Source organism: Botrytis porri, assembly GCF_014898465.1.
Source record: "Botrytis porri strain MUCL 3234 chromosome Unknown BPOR_001, whole genome shotgun sequence".
NCBI classification, from domain to species: Eukaryota; Fungi; Ascomycota; class Leotiomycetes; order Helotiales; family Sclerotiniaceae; genus Botrytis; species Botrytis porri.
Window position 1 is genome coordinate 2,911,648 of NW_024066075.1, and position 15,203 is coordinate 2,926,850.

Genomic DNA, 15,203 nt, shown 5'->3' on the forward strand with positions numbered 1-15,203 from the left:
ATCTCTTTTTGCAACTTTATTTGTCCAACGTTTGTCTGGACAATGACGACCACATCGAACATATTGGTTTCCCCAGAGATCAATATGATGAGGTGTGGCCTCGAGGAACTGCCGTGTCGGTTGGTATGGTTGTCTGTATGAAGACCCAAAATATTTCATCATACTTGACTTTTTATTATTACTCGTTCATCTGTCAGTCAGCCTTGTTACTTTTCAGGAATTTGTTACACCACCAGACCTGGATTGGAGTGAGCTTGTGAATTTGTGAATGAGGGGTTTTACGGTATCCAATTACTGATTACGGAAAAAAGAATTCGAATACGGATGAATGTGAGGAAATTTGGGAGACTGGAAATTGAAGATTCGATAATTCGACAAGGGAACAAAAGTGAGAGGCAGTGACAGATAGGCCGACAATGGTTGGTGTTAAGGACAAGATCGTAGGTTTGCTAAAGGGCAAGAAGAAGAGTGAGGAGGAATCAGAGATTGAGCCAGAAATTGAGGAGTTTGAACAGAGACCGAGGAGAGAGCGCAGAAAACATCGGAGAAGTAGGAGAAATCGAGACAAACACTCAAGGGATGGAGAGGATGAGGGTGATGGATATGGATCGATTTATTCCCGTAAACATCGACATCGAGATAATAGAGATCGCGAAGATGATGAAAATCCTCGCAGACACCATTCGGTCAATTTGAGTGCCTCGACTTCTCGTTCACCACATACAGATTATCGACGTCGCGCAGATGACGATGCTCATTCTACCTCTCCGCAGAGACATCATTCGAATAAACTAAGTAATTCTACCTCTCTTTCGCCTCACCATGCAAGACCTAGTACAGGCAAATCATCAAAATATACGGAGGAGGGTGTAAGAGCGCCTAGGGTCAGCCCATTGATGGAATGGCCACCGGTTGAATTATCAAACGACGCCGAATTATCACAAGGAAAAGCAATGCAATTGATTGCGAATGGAGTACCCGTTTTCAAAGGAACGATGGAATCAATCGCACATGCTTCCGACGAATACTTTGCGCTATATGCGACTTGTAATGGGAATGGAGGGGCGGGAAGTGATCGTGCGGAGATCTTCAGTAGGGCATTTATGGCGGATTCAATGCGGTTACAAGGACCAGGTGAAGCAACTCGACCATGGGATTCTCTTGAACAGCCTAGTATGGCCTTTTATTATGGCACGTTGAGAGGTACTATTACGTTGAATCACTGGTGCAGCGTAAATGGCAATCCGCATGCCCCGATTGAGCTTCGCGACTCAAGTGTCCAAACACTGAGGGATGTGGATTTGCAAATTATATTGGATCGCTTGATATACTTGGAAGCTGGGATTGACGATGAGAGTGAGGATATGTTATATAAGAGTTTATACAAAGTATTACTCAAGGATCTCGACAAATCATTCATCGCGAAAAAGGGCATGGAGAAACAAATTGCGGATCTGATTATTGCGTTGTCAAGACGTGAATGGATTGATTTTAGTCAACCTAAGAATCATGTTGTGGCTAAATTCTTTGCTGATGGGGCATATTCTGATCATGGAAGATATCGAGCATTTTTTCATCAGTTATTGTTGAGCATGGAGCTGGAACTGAGAATCCAGTCAAGACATCATTCGGAGGAAGCAAAAGAGAGATTGTTGGCACAATTACCACCATGGATCTCTTGGGACCTAGCTGTTGCGAAGAAATGGAGAGAGTGCATGACCATTGAAAAGTATAAAACTGGCGATGAATTTCAGCAGAGTAGGTTTTCACATGTCTGTATTCTTTACGGTAAAAGGCTGATTTCAAAACAGTTAAATTCAGACTTCTCAAAAAGAGATCACAAGTTAAAGCTTTGCGCAAATTCGCAAGAGCTATGAAATGGCCTAATTTGGCTATGGTAGATGAAGCTCTCAAAGAGCTAGATTCGGATGCTTCACCTCTTGAAGATCGTTCTGCAGATGCTATGTCATTTTGTACTGGCTTGATACTACCAGGACCCACGCAACCATGGCTTCTTATGAATACTTTAATCGATTGTGACGAAGATGGAGGTGTTGATCTTGGAGGTCTTACACACATGTATCCAAACTCCGGCTTTCAATATAGAGGTAGTACGTACTGGGCATCAACATCTATCGTTGGTAAAGTTCTTGCCCCCACTTGTCAAGAAATTGCAGGTTGGGTTGGCCCAGCTCTCGCTTCCACGGATATCGAACGCACTCAAGTGTTGCGGATTCGTCAACGTATGACTCCTCAAGTCATTACTAAGACAGACGTCCTGAGTATGAGAGTTCGATCTGATCCTCTTGGTCCCCCTGACCCTGGCGATCCAGTCTATCCCGTCAGTGAATTTGTGCTACCCAAGCTAGACTTGGTCTCACCACCTATAGACAACATTCGCATTGAAAAATTAGCATTCGAAGTTGCAAAACCAAATCAGCAGCTCGACGGTGGATCTCCAAAGAGGAGTAGTGAAATAGGAAAGAGACCGCCTACTTATGATGCCTGTGTGGTTTTCGCTAGAAAAGGCCAATCGCACTGGTTGAGGTTGGCTCATGATGTTTCATTCATCACCGCATATCCTTGTTCTAATGGTCCTCATCCTCTTTTCTTCGATTATGTGTATAAAATTGCACGCATGAATCAATTACTCGATATCCATAATTGGGCAGGCGTCGGCGGTGATAATTTAAACCAAGATTTACAATTAGGATGGGCGCCAGAACCGGAGGAACTTGGGGTTGAGGGGAGTTGGGAAGAAGGTTATGATTGGAAGGGGGCAAAGTGGAGCTTTAAGGAACTTATGGACGGCGTGGATAAGGATACGGTATTGGTGGTGGAGGCCTGGGGCGTGGAGGATAATGAGTGTATGGCGAGAGCGTGGTGTAGTCATTGGGGATTGAATGCCGTGGTGGCGGTGGTGGGGAAGACGTGCTTGAGTTGTGCGGTGAGGGAGGCGTATGCGGCGGCGATTAATGTGGTTATTTTTGTGGGGAGGGAGTGAGGGAATATGGGGGTGGGGATGCGGGGGATGCGGAGAAAGCTGTATTATACGTTGGGAGTTCAATGGTGTTAATGAGAGGGAGGGGTTCTACTGTGCTTTAAAGGTATCAATTGGGCGGGATGGGGTTGGGTGGAGTAGGACAATATACCAGGGTTTTTTATTATTTAGGGGTTCTTAGAGATCTAGGAGAGGTTGGGATGGGGGGTAGGTGGCATATGAGTCGTTATGGGGTGATATGGTGGCATGATATGATAGGTCATCCGTTATGCTATGATACTTAGTTAGTCGATTGATGAATGAATGAAACTATGAAATTTTGAAATTGTCGGATTCTTGTAGGGAATTGAAGATAAGTGATAGCGAAGTGGTATGGTTTTGTGACATTGGTGGTTAAGGTGGTAAGTAGATAGCTAGATTGTTTAATGTATGTGGAGAGGAAATTAGGGGGGGTGAGGTGGGGTGGGGTGGATGGAGATAGATGTGGAGATGGAGAAATAATGAAGTAGAGAAAGAAGGAAATAGGGAAACAAGAATAGAGAGATGAGGAAATGAGGAGGTGACATTACACTCATTCGATTAAACCATTTGGAAGGAATTGCGTAGATGGAAGTTTTGAATGAATGAATGAATGGTTAGTGATTTCAAGGGCTTGGGGCTCGATTGTGAGATTAGAAGGGTGGCGTGGGGTTCAGGATGAAAGAGGAGCTAGATCATGAGATGAAATGGATTATTTGCGGTGTGAGGTCTGGAGTTGAAGTTGAAGTTGAAGTTGAAGTTGGTTTGAAAGAGGGGCTTTCTGAGAAGCTCCTTTCGAGGTGTATAATTCGCTCGCTCGCTTGGATGTTGGATGTTGGGTGCTGGATGCTAAATGCTGGAGGGGGGCTGGTCTCGCTAAATTGTATACAGATGTGCGGATGGATAGTTTGTTGGGTATCTATCTATGTGGTGTTTAGTATTTCTTGTGAGTTCTAATTTGGGGTTTAGGATTCTTGATGCACATGGTTTGTGTTTTTATACTGTGTTATATGGACTGCGAGAAATGGGGTGATGTCTACTGGGTAGGTGGTAGGTAGTTGTACGGTAATATTATGGTATCGAAGTATCATAGATTCTAGAATGTTTGAATGTTAGAGTTTATGAAATGGGGAATAGAATTATCATGATGATTATTATTACTATCGTCATCATCGTCTGGTATTAATTCACAGAGTAATACATTCCTCCATGTTCTCTGATACCTCCCTCCCTACCTCCCTAGCGATCTACCAAGCTATCCCCCTCCTCTTCTCGTCCTCACTCCCCTTCTCATTCTCAGATATCTGTACTGAGTAGGCTGATTTATCTACCTAGCTACCTCTTTACCAGCCTACTAGGTAGGAATTTCATCTTTGCTTTACATTACCTCAAACTCGGAAGCTCTTCATGTAGCATTTCATGTTGATGTTGATGTTCGTGTCAAGTTTTGTACGGCAATATGTATGGATGTACATAAAATAGATAGGCATATAGGGATATATGACCAGCTCCTCCTTTCTCTTGCCCCAGGAGACAGAAACGTAGAGTGATGTATATACGCATACACGCAAACACAAACACATATCTTACAACCCAGGCCAACATTGAACTATCACCCATCACGGACTAAATCATATCTTATCGAGTGATTATGAAATTTGCTATGCTATTTCATAATATGATATAATACGATGTAATACGATATGACATGATACAACCAACCCATTTTCTCCATAACGCCCTCGTGTCGTACGTATTATTCCATGCTTTCCATCCATTCCATCCATTCCATCCATTCCATCCATTATTATACTCTACTACTGTGTACCAGTAGGCTCTACCCCTTTCTTCCTTCCTTTCTTTCTTTTTGGATACCGCGAATTTAATCTGCTTGACTTACTCTCCTCCCCTCCCCTTTCTCTTCGTGTTCTGCACTGCGGTAAACGTATTATGCAGCAGTTTGTATTTATACAATTCTCCTCTCCCCCCCCCCTAAAAAACCCACACCCAAAAAAACAATCCAAAAACCGCCGCGAAAAACAATATCCACACTTTCCAACTAACCCCCGTCTTTTGACTCATAATCAACATGCGATTCATGGTTCCTCTGATGCGCACGCGCGCGCCTTCGAAATTATCGTTCATTTTTTCCGCGAGAGCCGAGGATTCGCGGATCTCGTCGCCGATGGCGATAGTCATCTGGAGGAGGGTTAGTGGATATTGATTTAGGGGGAGGGAGGGAGAGCGGGAAAAGACGAACGGATTTTAGTTGTCGCACTTTGCCCATGATGCCTTCTACTTGGTCATTGTTTTGACTTTCGAGTTCGTTGAGCACGGCGTCGCTGTATTGGCCTCTAGATGAGGGGTGGGGGGTTAGTTGTAGTTTTAGTTTCTTTTGTGTATGGGCAAGAGGCATTGGTTGGGTTGGAGGGGTTTTTGAGGGGATGATGTGTGCACTTGCGTTCATCATATCCCATCGTGTGCATTTCTATCCTCCCAATCTAGCTTCTTCCATCTACCCTCTTCCCTCTCCCCAATTTCCCCAACCTCCCCAAAACCAACACAACAATCCATGAACCAAAAATCACAACCCGCTATCCAGTACATACCTACTATTCGGCGTCGCGCTCCTAAACCCCTGCGCACTATCCTCTCTCTCCCCATAGCCCCCTCCCCCCGCATATCCTCCTCCCGAATATCCTCCTACACCCCCTCCCGCATTATATCCATATCCCCTTGGGGCCGGACTCGAACTCGCATTCCTCGAACTTGCGCCTGGGTTATAATTTTCAAAAAGCGCACTGCGCGGATCGCGTTGATGGAGAGACGATGCGCCGAATCTGTGGAGAGTTTCCAGGGAATGTTAATATGGGTTACTTATATAGATATAGATATAGATTGAGGATATTTGTTTGCATTGAAGAGTCGAAGAGTAAGATGTTTCTGGCGCAGAGAATGTATTTCGCATTTATGAATTCTAACTTCCCGTTCCCGTTTCGCGAATTATACCTACCAAATAGATCGAGGAAATGAATGGGATGCGCAAAGTCTCAGAATACATAGCACACCAAAGAAAAAGAAAAGAAATCAGACACACCTATTCGCCATGATATCCTTAAACAAAATCCGTATAAAATCCGTTCGTATGTGAAGATAAATAAATCCACGAAACAAACACCTTTCGCAACAAGATAAGAAATCTACTCTTCGTCTTTATCACTCGGCCTGCCTTTGCAATCGGGATATGTGTTCGCTTGTCAAAGGATATGCTGTTTGAGATCCCGTCGCTCCTCCAATGATGGTGTTTCGAAACACAGCACAAACGAAAGAGAGGAAAGAGTCTAGATTCTGGTGTGATGGGACACGGTAGCTATCTTGGTAGTTTGAAGGAGAATGCGGTAATGGTTTGGAGTTTGGGAAAATTGGGCATGATCCTGGTTGTTTAATATGGGATCCGGTGGGTTTTCTTTATCTGGTTTATCAGGATGGGATTTCCAGTCTGTGCAGAAAAAATTACGAGGAAGGTTTGCAAGGCTGAATTGAATGTAAAATGGGCTTGTTTTGTTTGTTTGCTTCGTCTGTGTGGTTTACTTTTTACTTGGGGGAATTGCGCTGATTTGGAGATCTGAACTGGATGCGATGTGCAATGTGCAATGTGCAATGTGCAATGGACGCCCCTTTTGTTTGGTATCTAGAAGTACACACATCCATGTGCTGAAAAGCATCTTCCCCCCACCCCCCAATTCCCCAGATGTCCCATATCAATCCTTCAAATCATATGCCTAGAGTCGTGAAATTTTGTGAATAAACGAAAAGATGTGGCATCGCTAACTGCGAGCGTGAATGCGATAATGTAAAAGGTGTTGAAATCCGCTGAAAACCAGTGATTGTCGAGTGAATCGAATTCCTCCAATCTATCAAAATACATTCGTCATTCTCCCTTAGTTTCCTCCCATCTCATCATCTTCCTCGCCCTCAGATTGAAAGTCATCGTCCTCATCCTCATCATCGTCGGCTGGAAGGTCCTTGGCAGCGGCAGCAAAGTCGATTTGCTTGCCACGAGTGCGACGACCTTGGATGATGTTGGATTTATCGATTTCGTTGTCTGAAGCTTCCTCCTCGACCTCCTCGGCTATGTGTGTTGTCAATTCATGTTCGAGAAGTAGTAGTGTGGAGCCCTTGAGAATTTACCTGGTGGTGGAGCATCCTAAAAGAATATTGTCAGTATGAGATAGTAGGTATTCAGTACTCTCGGGAGCAACTTACATCATCAACTTCCTCCTCGCTGGAGCTATCGTCGCCGCCCTCACCCATGGTTACATCTTGGGGCTCAGCAGCACTCTTGCCTTTGCCTTTGTCGCTGATAGAGGCCGCAGAACCAGTTTGTGCAGACATCTTTGTGTGAGGTTTGGTAAAAAAGCTAATTGTTGTTATTTTTGGTTAACGGGAAGAAGTGTTGAAGTTGTGAAAGGTGACGAAGATTAATAAATCAACGACAGGAAAGTAACTAGGGGGATGGATGGCACGGTCCTTCAAAGTTAGTAGCTACTAGATAGGTAGTATTTGTTGTCACCACTGTACATACAAATAATAATCGATCCTGGAGGGGGAAAAGCGCGTTTGACTTCGCGCGATAGAGAGAGAAAGGCGCTAAGATTGCAGATTGTACTTCGTAGTAAGGCCAAGAAAGATTCGCTGGTCTTTGATTTGTCGAAAGTTACAAATTCATGTCAATTAATTATTAGTACACTCCATAGTAGACAGACTTATTAACAGGCCTTCCAAGACAGCGGTCGGAGTGCTTTTTTAGCCCCAGGAACATAGAGACTCAAGGTTAAACAACCAACGTTTACAGTCAACCTTGAAGATTTACTTCTTGCTTTCTATTTACCATTTCTTCTTGTTTGAACAAGCCATCTTTGATCAGATTATTGGGGATACTGGCTAGACTATCAGACATAACAAGCTTCTCGGTGCCAAAGAGCATAAAAAGAAACAAACATGCCTGGTAAGGACCTAAGATTTGGTGTCACACAGCTTCACTTCAACCCCGCGTTGCAGGGTACATAAAATATGAGGGGCTAACATATTTTATCTAGATTCATCATCAGAACAAACCTCTTCAAAATTACCTTCCTCCCCAAGAGTTCCCTCCAAACTAGCATTTTCCAACATGTCCGACATAGATAATGATATCGCGGAGGAGAGGTATCTCGGGGTCACTGAAGATCTCGTGGAGGAACCAGATGACATGCTTCCAGAGGCAGCTCTCCTATCTGATGATACACCCGGCCTCGAAACGCCCATGTCTCAAAGTGGAATGTTAGCTCGAGACAAGCAAAAGAGAACAGCATACTTCGACTATCTTGCAGAGAAAGAGATGAGCCAGACAGATGCGAAATTATTCTTTCAACGCAGTCAGTTGGAAGGCAACAAAACTGGTAGCGGCAGCAATTGGGGTCATTCTCAGAAGTCTGCAGTTCCTAGTCCTGTGTTGAAACCTAGATCCTTCTCTAACATTTTAGATTCTGAACAAGGAGGATTGAATAGATCTGGAAGCCAAGCTTCAGGAGCGAGCACACAAAATCTCCCAAATCTCAATAAACTCAGAACTGCTCCTCCTATTGGTCTGGCAGATCTTGGAAAGCATCCAGAAAGTGCTGTAATTCAGGAACCGAGTCTTGCTGCGGGAACTTTTGTTCATACCCCTGGATTACACGATAGACGAGAATCCCTTCTTAGAGCAGACAAGGAAGCTAGAGATCATGCAGCTCATCCAGGACTTCCTCATGAACCTAAACCATTGCTAGAGATGGAAGGATTACATGGTGCAGGTGCCGGTGTCGGCCTTGGCTCTGGTGCAGGCGGCTTTGCCAATTCTGACGCCCACATAACTGCGGAACTCGCATCCATCTACACTAATATTCAAAAAGTGATAGATATTAGGCACAAATACATTCGCCTGTCATTACAAGAAGATGGTGATAATCCTAAAGATGATCCGAACTGGAGTATCTATCCACCACCGCCCGAGCCATCTTGGCACGACGATAAAGGCGCAACAAATGCAAGAAACAGTACAGCAAACAGTACGGCGAACAGCATGGTATTGCCACCTCAAGCTGAAGCTCATGGCCATCAGCAAACGATCAGCGGTGCGGCATCAGAATTGTCACAAGCACAGGCTACTAGTGCACGCAGTGCCCCTAAAACTCCTCTTCGTAAGAGAAAGCCTGGGCAAGACATTGGTTCTGATTTCGAAATGGAAGATCTTCTTCCACTTCCTCCACCGGGAGAAATGACCTTCAGACTTGATGGAAGTGGAGTGTTCCAGGTCTACGAAAACTCTAAACTTCAAGAGCTTGAACAACCCGTAATCAACATACCTGACATCAGAGAATTCTACATGGACTTAGAACAGATTCTCAATGTCTCATCTGATGGCCCAAGTAAAAGTTTTGCCTATCGTCGTTTGCAGTATTTGGAGGGCAAATTCAATCTTTACGTCCTTCTCAATGAATATCAAGAAATGGCGGACAGTAAACGTGTACCGCACAGAGATTTCTACAATGTTAGAAAGGTGGATACTCACGTTCATCACTCCGCTTGTATGAACCAGAAGCATCTGCTTAGATTCATTAAGAGTAAGATGAAGAAGAATCCTGATGAAATTGTCATGTTTAGAGATGGTAAACATCTCACTTTAGCTGAGGTTTTTCAAAGTATCAACTTGACTTCCTATGATTTGAGTATCGACACTCTCGATATGCATGTACGTTGATACTTTCTTTGCTTTCGTTGCACTTTTCTAACTACTTTTCAGGCTCACACCGATTCTTTCCATCGATTCGACAAATTCAATCTAAAATATAATCCTGTTGGTGAATCTCGATTGAGAACGATTTTCTTAAAGACAGACAATTTCATAAACGGAAGATATCTAGCAGAAATCACCAAAGAAGTCATATCAGATCTCGAATCAAGCAAGTATCAAATGGTTGAATGGCGAATTTCCATCTATGGAAGAACCATCGACGAATGGGATAAGCTAGCAGCATGGGTTGTTGACAACAAACTATTCTCACACAACGTTCGATGGTTGATCCAGGTCCCACGACTGTTCGACGTTTACAAATCTAGTGGATTGATGGAGAACTTCGAACAAGTTATCATCAACTTGTTTCAGCCTCTCTTTGAAGTAACCAAAGACCCATCTAGCCACCCAAAGCTCCACATCTTCCTTCAGCGAGTAATCGGATTTGATAGTGTAGATGATGAGAGTAAAGCCGAGCGGAGGTTATTCAAGAAGTTCCCAGTACCAAAAGTATGGGACTCTAAGCAAAATCCTCCTTACAGCTATTGGATCTATTACCTCTTCGCCAACATTTCCTCTTTGAACGTGTGGCGCAAGCAGCGTGGCTTCAACACATTCTTGCTACGACCTCATTGTGGAGAAGCTGGTGATACTGATCATTTAGCTGCTGCAGTTCTTTGCTGTCACAGTATCAGTCATGGTTTGTTGCTTCGAAAAGTACCTCTGCTACAATACATCTTCTATCTCGAGCAGATTGGAGTAGCAATGTCGCCTTTGAGTAACAATGCACTGTTCCTAGCATATGAAAGAAACCCTTTTCTTTCCTACTTTAAGAGAGGTCTTAATGTCTCTCTCTCTACTGATGATCCTCTGCAATTCGCTTTCACAAAGGAGCCACTTATCGAGGAATACTCGGTCGCTGCACAAATCTACAAGCTAAGCGCAGTGGATATGTGTGAACTGGCCAAAAATTCAGTCGTACAAAGTGGGTTTGAGCATTCCGTCAAGCAGAGATGGTTAGGTCCAGACTATGATCTACCCGGAGTAAAGGGCAATACTATGGCAAAGAGCAACGTCCCAAATATCAGAGAAGGCTTTAGACACGAGACTTTGATGCAAGAACTATCCATGTAAGTCATGATCCTTTTCCATTGATACCTCTAGGAAGCGTATGCAATACTAATAATAAAAAACAGGATTGAACGTTACACTGCTTTGTCAACTCCAGCGATTCAAACATCAGCCCCATCAGATGGAAATTCCTTTTTCCCAGGGCCGCGACCACATTCACCAACATCGTCAATGAAAGCTTCTGTTAGCGTGGCCGATCATGGCCCCTCTCAATCATACCAGCAAAATCCTGCTCAGGCTGCTCGTATCCCCCCTTCCCACTCTCAGCTACACCTAGATTCTCATTTCAAAAGTCATCAGAAAGGTACCGATAGTCCATCTGGTTATGCTACCCCAAATCAACACACGCAACCGAACTCGTCGTTCAACTCGCCAATCTCAGCCAACAAGGGACGTGAAAAGTCATGGGGACTAGAAGGAGGCTTTAGTGATCTACATCTTTCAGGCAGTGAACCAAGAATTTTCCCAGGTCTAGTTAGCAGAAAGCAGAGGAGGGAAAGTAACAGAAAGAACAGTGTGACAGAAAGTGATGAGCATGCTTTGATAATGTTGAAAAGGGGCAACGATAACAAGAGTGTAGCGACATTAGATGGAAAGCTAGATGAAGAGTTTGACGAGCAAGATAGTGATGTAGGCAACGATGATGCTGCCGACTCCAACTGAATCAACTAAATCATTTTAGTTGGGATAGAGTGGGTGGAGATTAAGATTTATGGAAGTGCCGTCTTTGGGGTGGCTAGAATATGATGGAGATTTTAGAACAAGAATTAAGATGGATTGATATAGACGGTTATGCGGTCTAGTTTAACGTAAGGACAAGGACTGGTTGTAAACCACTACCGATTTCTCTGATAGCTTAGACAAATCGGCGTTGATGTTGTTTTGATTTGGATTGAATAGGGAAATGAAATGTTTATGAATATACCAGACAATAGATCCGCTACCGCCAGTATAAATCGCCGGGTCAACTTAAAAAATAGAATGCGAGTTTTACCAAATTTTGATCTCGCCCGACAACTTTATAAGCATTACTATTTTCCCCTACTTCATTGACAATATTGGATTATTGAACAACTTGATCTGGAGTATCAGATGTGAGTGAGACGTTTCGAAAATATACTGTCACGGGGACACAATGACTAAGTCGGGTACCCTATTTTCTGGCCAAAGCTTATTCTGGAATTTTCAGATTTTCAAATGAGAATTAGATATAAATTTAAAATCCTTTTTAAATCTTTAATAACTTTCTAACTATAAGTAATCAAAATAAACTAATTAATTTCTTGAAGGTTTTAAGCTTGAATCTATATAAAAGTTTTTTAAGAATTTCACTTTTTTATAGAGATATATAATATTATATAAAGATTATTAATCTCTATAATTTCAAAAATTTCAAAAATACTCTTATAAATATTTAATTATTAGAATTTTTTTAATGTTTTTGAACTTTCTATCTTATAAATAGTATAAATTTGTAATAAAAATTTATAATTTATTTTTAATAATCTTTATTGAAAAGTTATTAAAGATTTTAATAAAATATTAAATTTATATAAAATCATATATAAGTTTAAAAATCAATATTTTGAGATTTCAAAAATTGATTTGGAAAAATTCTAAAAATCCAAAACTTTTAGAATAAGTTTTAGTTAATTTAAATTGTATATAGTCAACTTTTCATGAACTATATTTGTAAATAAAAGAATTGAAAATGTCATTTTTTTTAAGGTTTTTGATAATAAAAAGTGGCTCAAAACAGGGGTGGCTAGAAAGTGAGGCGTCCGTCTTATTACTCTATATAGAGTTGTATGATGGGTGGGGGCTGTAGAGTGAAGCTCGTTGACTGAAATGCATAGGCGAAGGGCAACCTCAACAGGCTCCTTGCTCTTACGACTATCACGAACACCAAGAACGTTACAGTATATCACACATTCAACGATTTTCATACAAAGTGCTTGATATTGTTTACTATCGCCACTTTCTTTGAGATCAACAACCACTTTAGTCTCCGTACTCTGTGCCGAGTGGTTCGTTACGAGACGATCAGTTGTTATTGCCTTTATCGTTAGCGCCGATCAATGTAAATATCAATCAGAATGGATATATCATCAACATCTACTCCACAAGAATCTGCTCCTGCTCATTCTAGAAGAAATCGTGTCCAGTTGAGTTGTACACCATGTCGACGAGCCAAACTTAAATGCGATCGAGCTCAACTATGCATTTAATGTCAAAAGAAGGATAGAATAGGATCATGTTCATATCCTACGCTCTTACCAAAGAAGAAAGCCGCGATATCAATGCACAAAAGAATCGAAGCACCTAGAGAGTTTGCTTAAGGATGTTATGAATTCCCAACAAGTAGCTGGGCTACATACTCCTCCACGTGATGGCCCGGAGCCCGGAAACCTTGTTGGCAGAGCGGCGGCTCTTGGGGTCTCATCGGAAGATCAAAGAATTTATACGGCTGATGGTTCATTGTCTGGCTTGGATAAGCCCTCAATTGTTCAACAGACAATACTGCCTTCAGGGCAGGTTGTGATTGGCGGGAAGGAAACGCAATATGTTGGCGCTACTCACTGGGCTGCAATTCTTGATGACGTGAGGATTTCCCATTGCGCGAATATCCTCATACTGATATTCATCAGATAGGAGAAGTCAAAGAATATTTTGATCAAGGAGAAGACGATGATATTGAAGAGGAGACTGGGCCTGAACCCAGTCTACTTTCCAATACAGATGCACCACCAACCAAAGCCAAACTATTGGCAGCTCTACCTTCCCGTAAAGTCGTTGATAAGATTGTTCAAGGCTATTTTAATGGAGCAAATCCTAGGAAGAAATTAAAATATATCAAGCAAAAATCACATAGCAAAACCAAAACACCAATACTCCAGCTCGCGAACAATCCCTCCATACTGCACATATTCCAAATTTCAAATGTTGTTCCACTCCAGAGTCCAGAAAACAAAGACCTCTGAATATCCCGCAACGACGCTCAAACTCGAAGCATCTAGTTTTCTCGAGCGACTCCAATGGCGACAGGCTCAAGCTTGATCGAGATTGCATATCTATCTATGCCTTTTTGCCTTTTTGCCTTTTGGATCTGCGTTGATTGCTGTATTAAACATATAAGAGCAAGATAACAGGTCAAAAATTCTAGAATGCACTTCTTTTTTTTCTGATTTTTTTTTCTGTTTATGTATGGAATGTTACTGCGTGGATATTACTGCGCCATTTGTATCACCGCATGAGTACATCCATCCATTCATCCCATTTGTAACAATAGTCTCTTGATCAACAACCTCGATGCCATGAGATGACGCATGCATGCATGTGTGATATAGGCTGAAGCAATCTCAAGAAATAAATATAGCAAAACCGAGAACCTAAAGCACACGCACGAACTATCTCTTTTCACCGTAACAAAGAAGTATCATACAACATCCCTTCTAAAAAGTCAAGTAGAATAAGCATCATCATCATCCCATTTCTCCCCTCCCTCATCTCCCCATCTCCACATCTTCCCCTCCCAAACAACCCCCCCAAATCACTACTTCCCAAGCGATCCCACATAACTCAACCAAAAAGCATAGAATGAACCACTTAAACTAAACCATATCCATGCTATTCCTCCAGCTCAGCCATCCTACGCACCTATTTTAACACTAAAAATAGTTCTCAAATCAAAGAATCAAAGCAATTCCAATCCCCATTATATATTCCACCCTCACAACCTCCTACTCAAAAGAAAACCATGAGATAAAGAAAGCTAACGCGACTAGTGAAACTAACCCGTGAATATCACATCGCCTTACTAGCTCAATAACTCCTGTTCCCATTTCTGGAATCAAACACGAGTAGTATCTGTACACTAGGAAACCTTGCTTCCTACGCTCTAAACATCATTTCCGCTTCAGATCTCAATACGGCTCTCAAATTTCCACAGGAAAATAATATCAGACATACTATCAAAAACACAGGCCATGTTTTTCTTGGACGCTTTGTAGGTGCTAGTTTATTAGCTTTATAGATGCACAATCTAAACGATGTAGATTCTCCCAACTGCAGCAGCTCTTTATATACAGGTCCTGCAGTACACATGGGTGCTGGAGTTCAAGACACTGAATTCTACCCCCTAGCCCAGAACCATGGGTATCGAGCCGTGGGCGGTTTATGCTCTGGAGTTCGGGTCGGCAGGAGGTTTTACGCAAAGCGGTGGTCATGGACCACTTATGG

The 15,203-nt window shown here is 42.5% G+C and overlaps 5 protein-coding genes across 5 annotated transcripts; 3 read left to right on the forward strand and 2 right to left on the reverse strand.

Annotated features, from left to right (window-relative positions):
• Positions 1–416: 416 nt before the first annotated feature.
• Positions 417–3,004, forward strand: EAF01_000789 (uncharacterized protein; the record flags this gene model as incomplete). The annotated part of the gene is made up of 2 exons (XM_038909039.1): positions 417–1,758; positions 1,812–3,004. 2 exons carry the CDS (start codon positions 417–419, stop codon positions 3,002–3,004), a joined length of 2,535 nt encoding a protein of 844 aa, XP_038775945.1.
• Positions 3,005–5,011: 2,007 nt separating this feature from the next.
• EAF01_000790 (uncharacterized protein) lies at positions 5,012–6,501 on the reverse strand (the record flags this gene model as incomplete). Its single annotated transcript, XM_038909040.1, has 4 exons — positions 6,117–6,501; positions 5,629–5,859; positions 5,280–5,373; positions 5,012–5,218 (listed from the first exon to the last, which is right to left on the reverse strand). Exons 1-4 carry the CDS (start codon positions 6,125–6,127, stop codon positions 5,012–5,014), a joined length of 543 nt encoding a protein of 180 aa, XP_038775946.1. The 5' UTR covers positions 6,128–6,501.
• A 459-nt stretch (positions 6,502–6,960) lies between these two features.
• EAF01_000791 (uncharacterized protein) lies at positions 6,961–7,414 on the reverse strand (the record flags this gene model as incomplete). The annotated part of the gene is made up of 3 exons (XM_038909041.1): positions 6,961–7,151; positions 7,211–7,226; positions 7,286–7,414. The coding sequence occupies 3 exons, from the start codon at positions 7,412–7,414 to the stop codon at positions 6,961–6,963; spliced, it is 336 nt and encodes a 111-aa protein (XP_038775947.1).
• Positions 7,415–8,020: 606 nt separating this feature from the next.
• Positions 8,021–11,627, forward strand: EAF01_000792 (uncharacterized protein; the record flags this gene model as incomplete). The annotated part of the gene is made up of 4 exons (XM_038909042.1): positions 8,021–8,027; positions 8,119–9,791; positions 9,843–10,963; positions 11,030–11,627. 4 exons carry the CDS (start codon positions 8,021–8,023, stop codon positions 11,625–11,627), a joined length of 3,399 nt encoding a protein of 1,132 aa, XP_038775948.1.
• Positions 11,628–13,310: 1,683 nt separating this feature from the next.
• On the forward strand, positions 13,311–13,945 carry EAF01_000793 (uncharacterized protein; the record flags this gene model as incomplete). Its single annotated transcript, XM_038909043.1, has 2 exons — positions 13,311–13,565; positions 13,613–13,945. The coding sequence occupies 2 exons, from the start codon at positions 13,311–13,313 to the stop codon at positions 13,943–13,945; spliced, it is 588 nt and encodes a 195-aa protein (XP_038775949.1).
• Between the last annotated feature and the right edge of the window lie 1,258 nt (positions 13,946–15,203).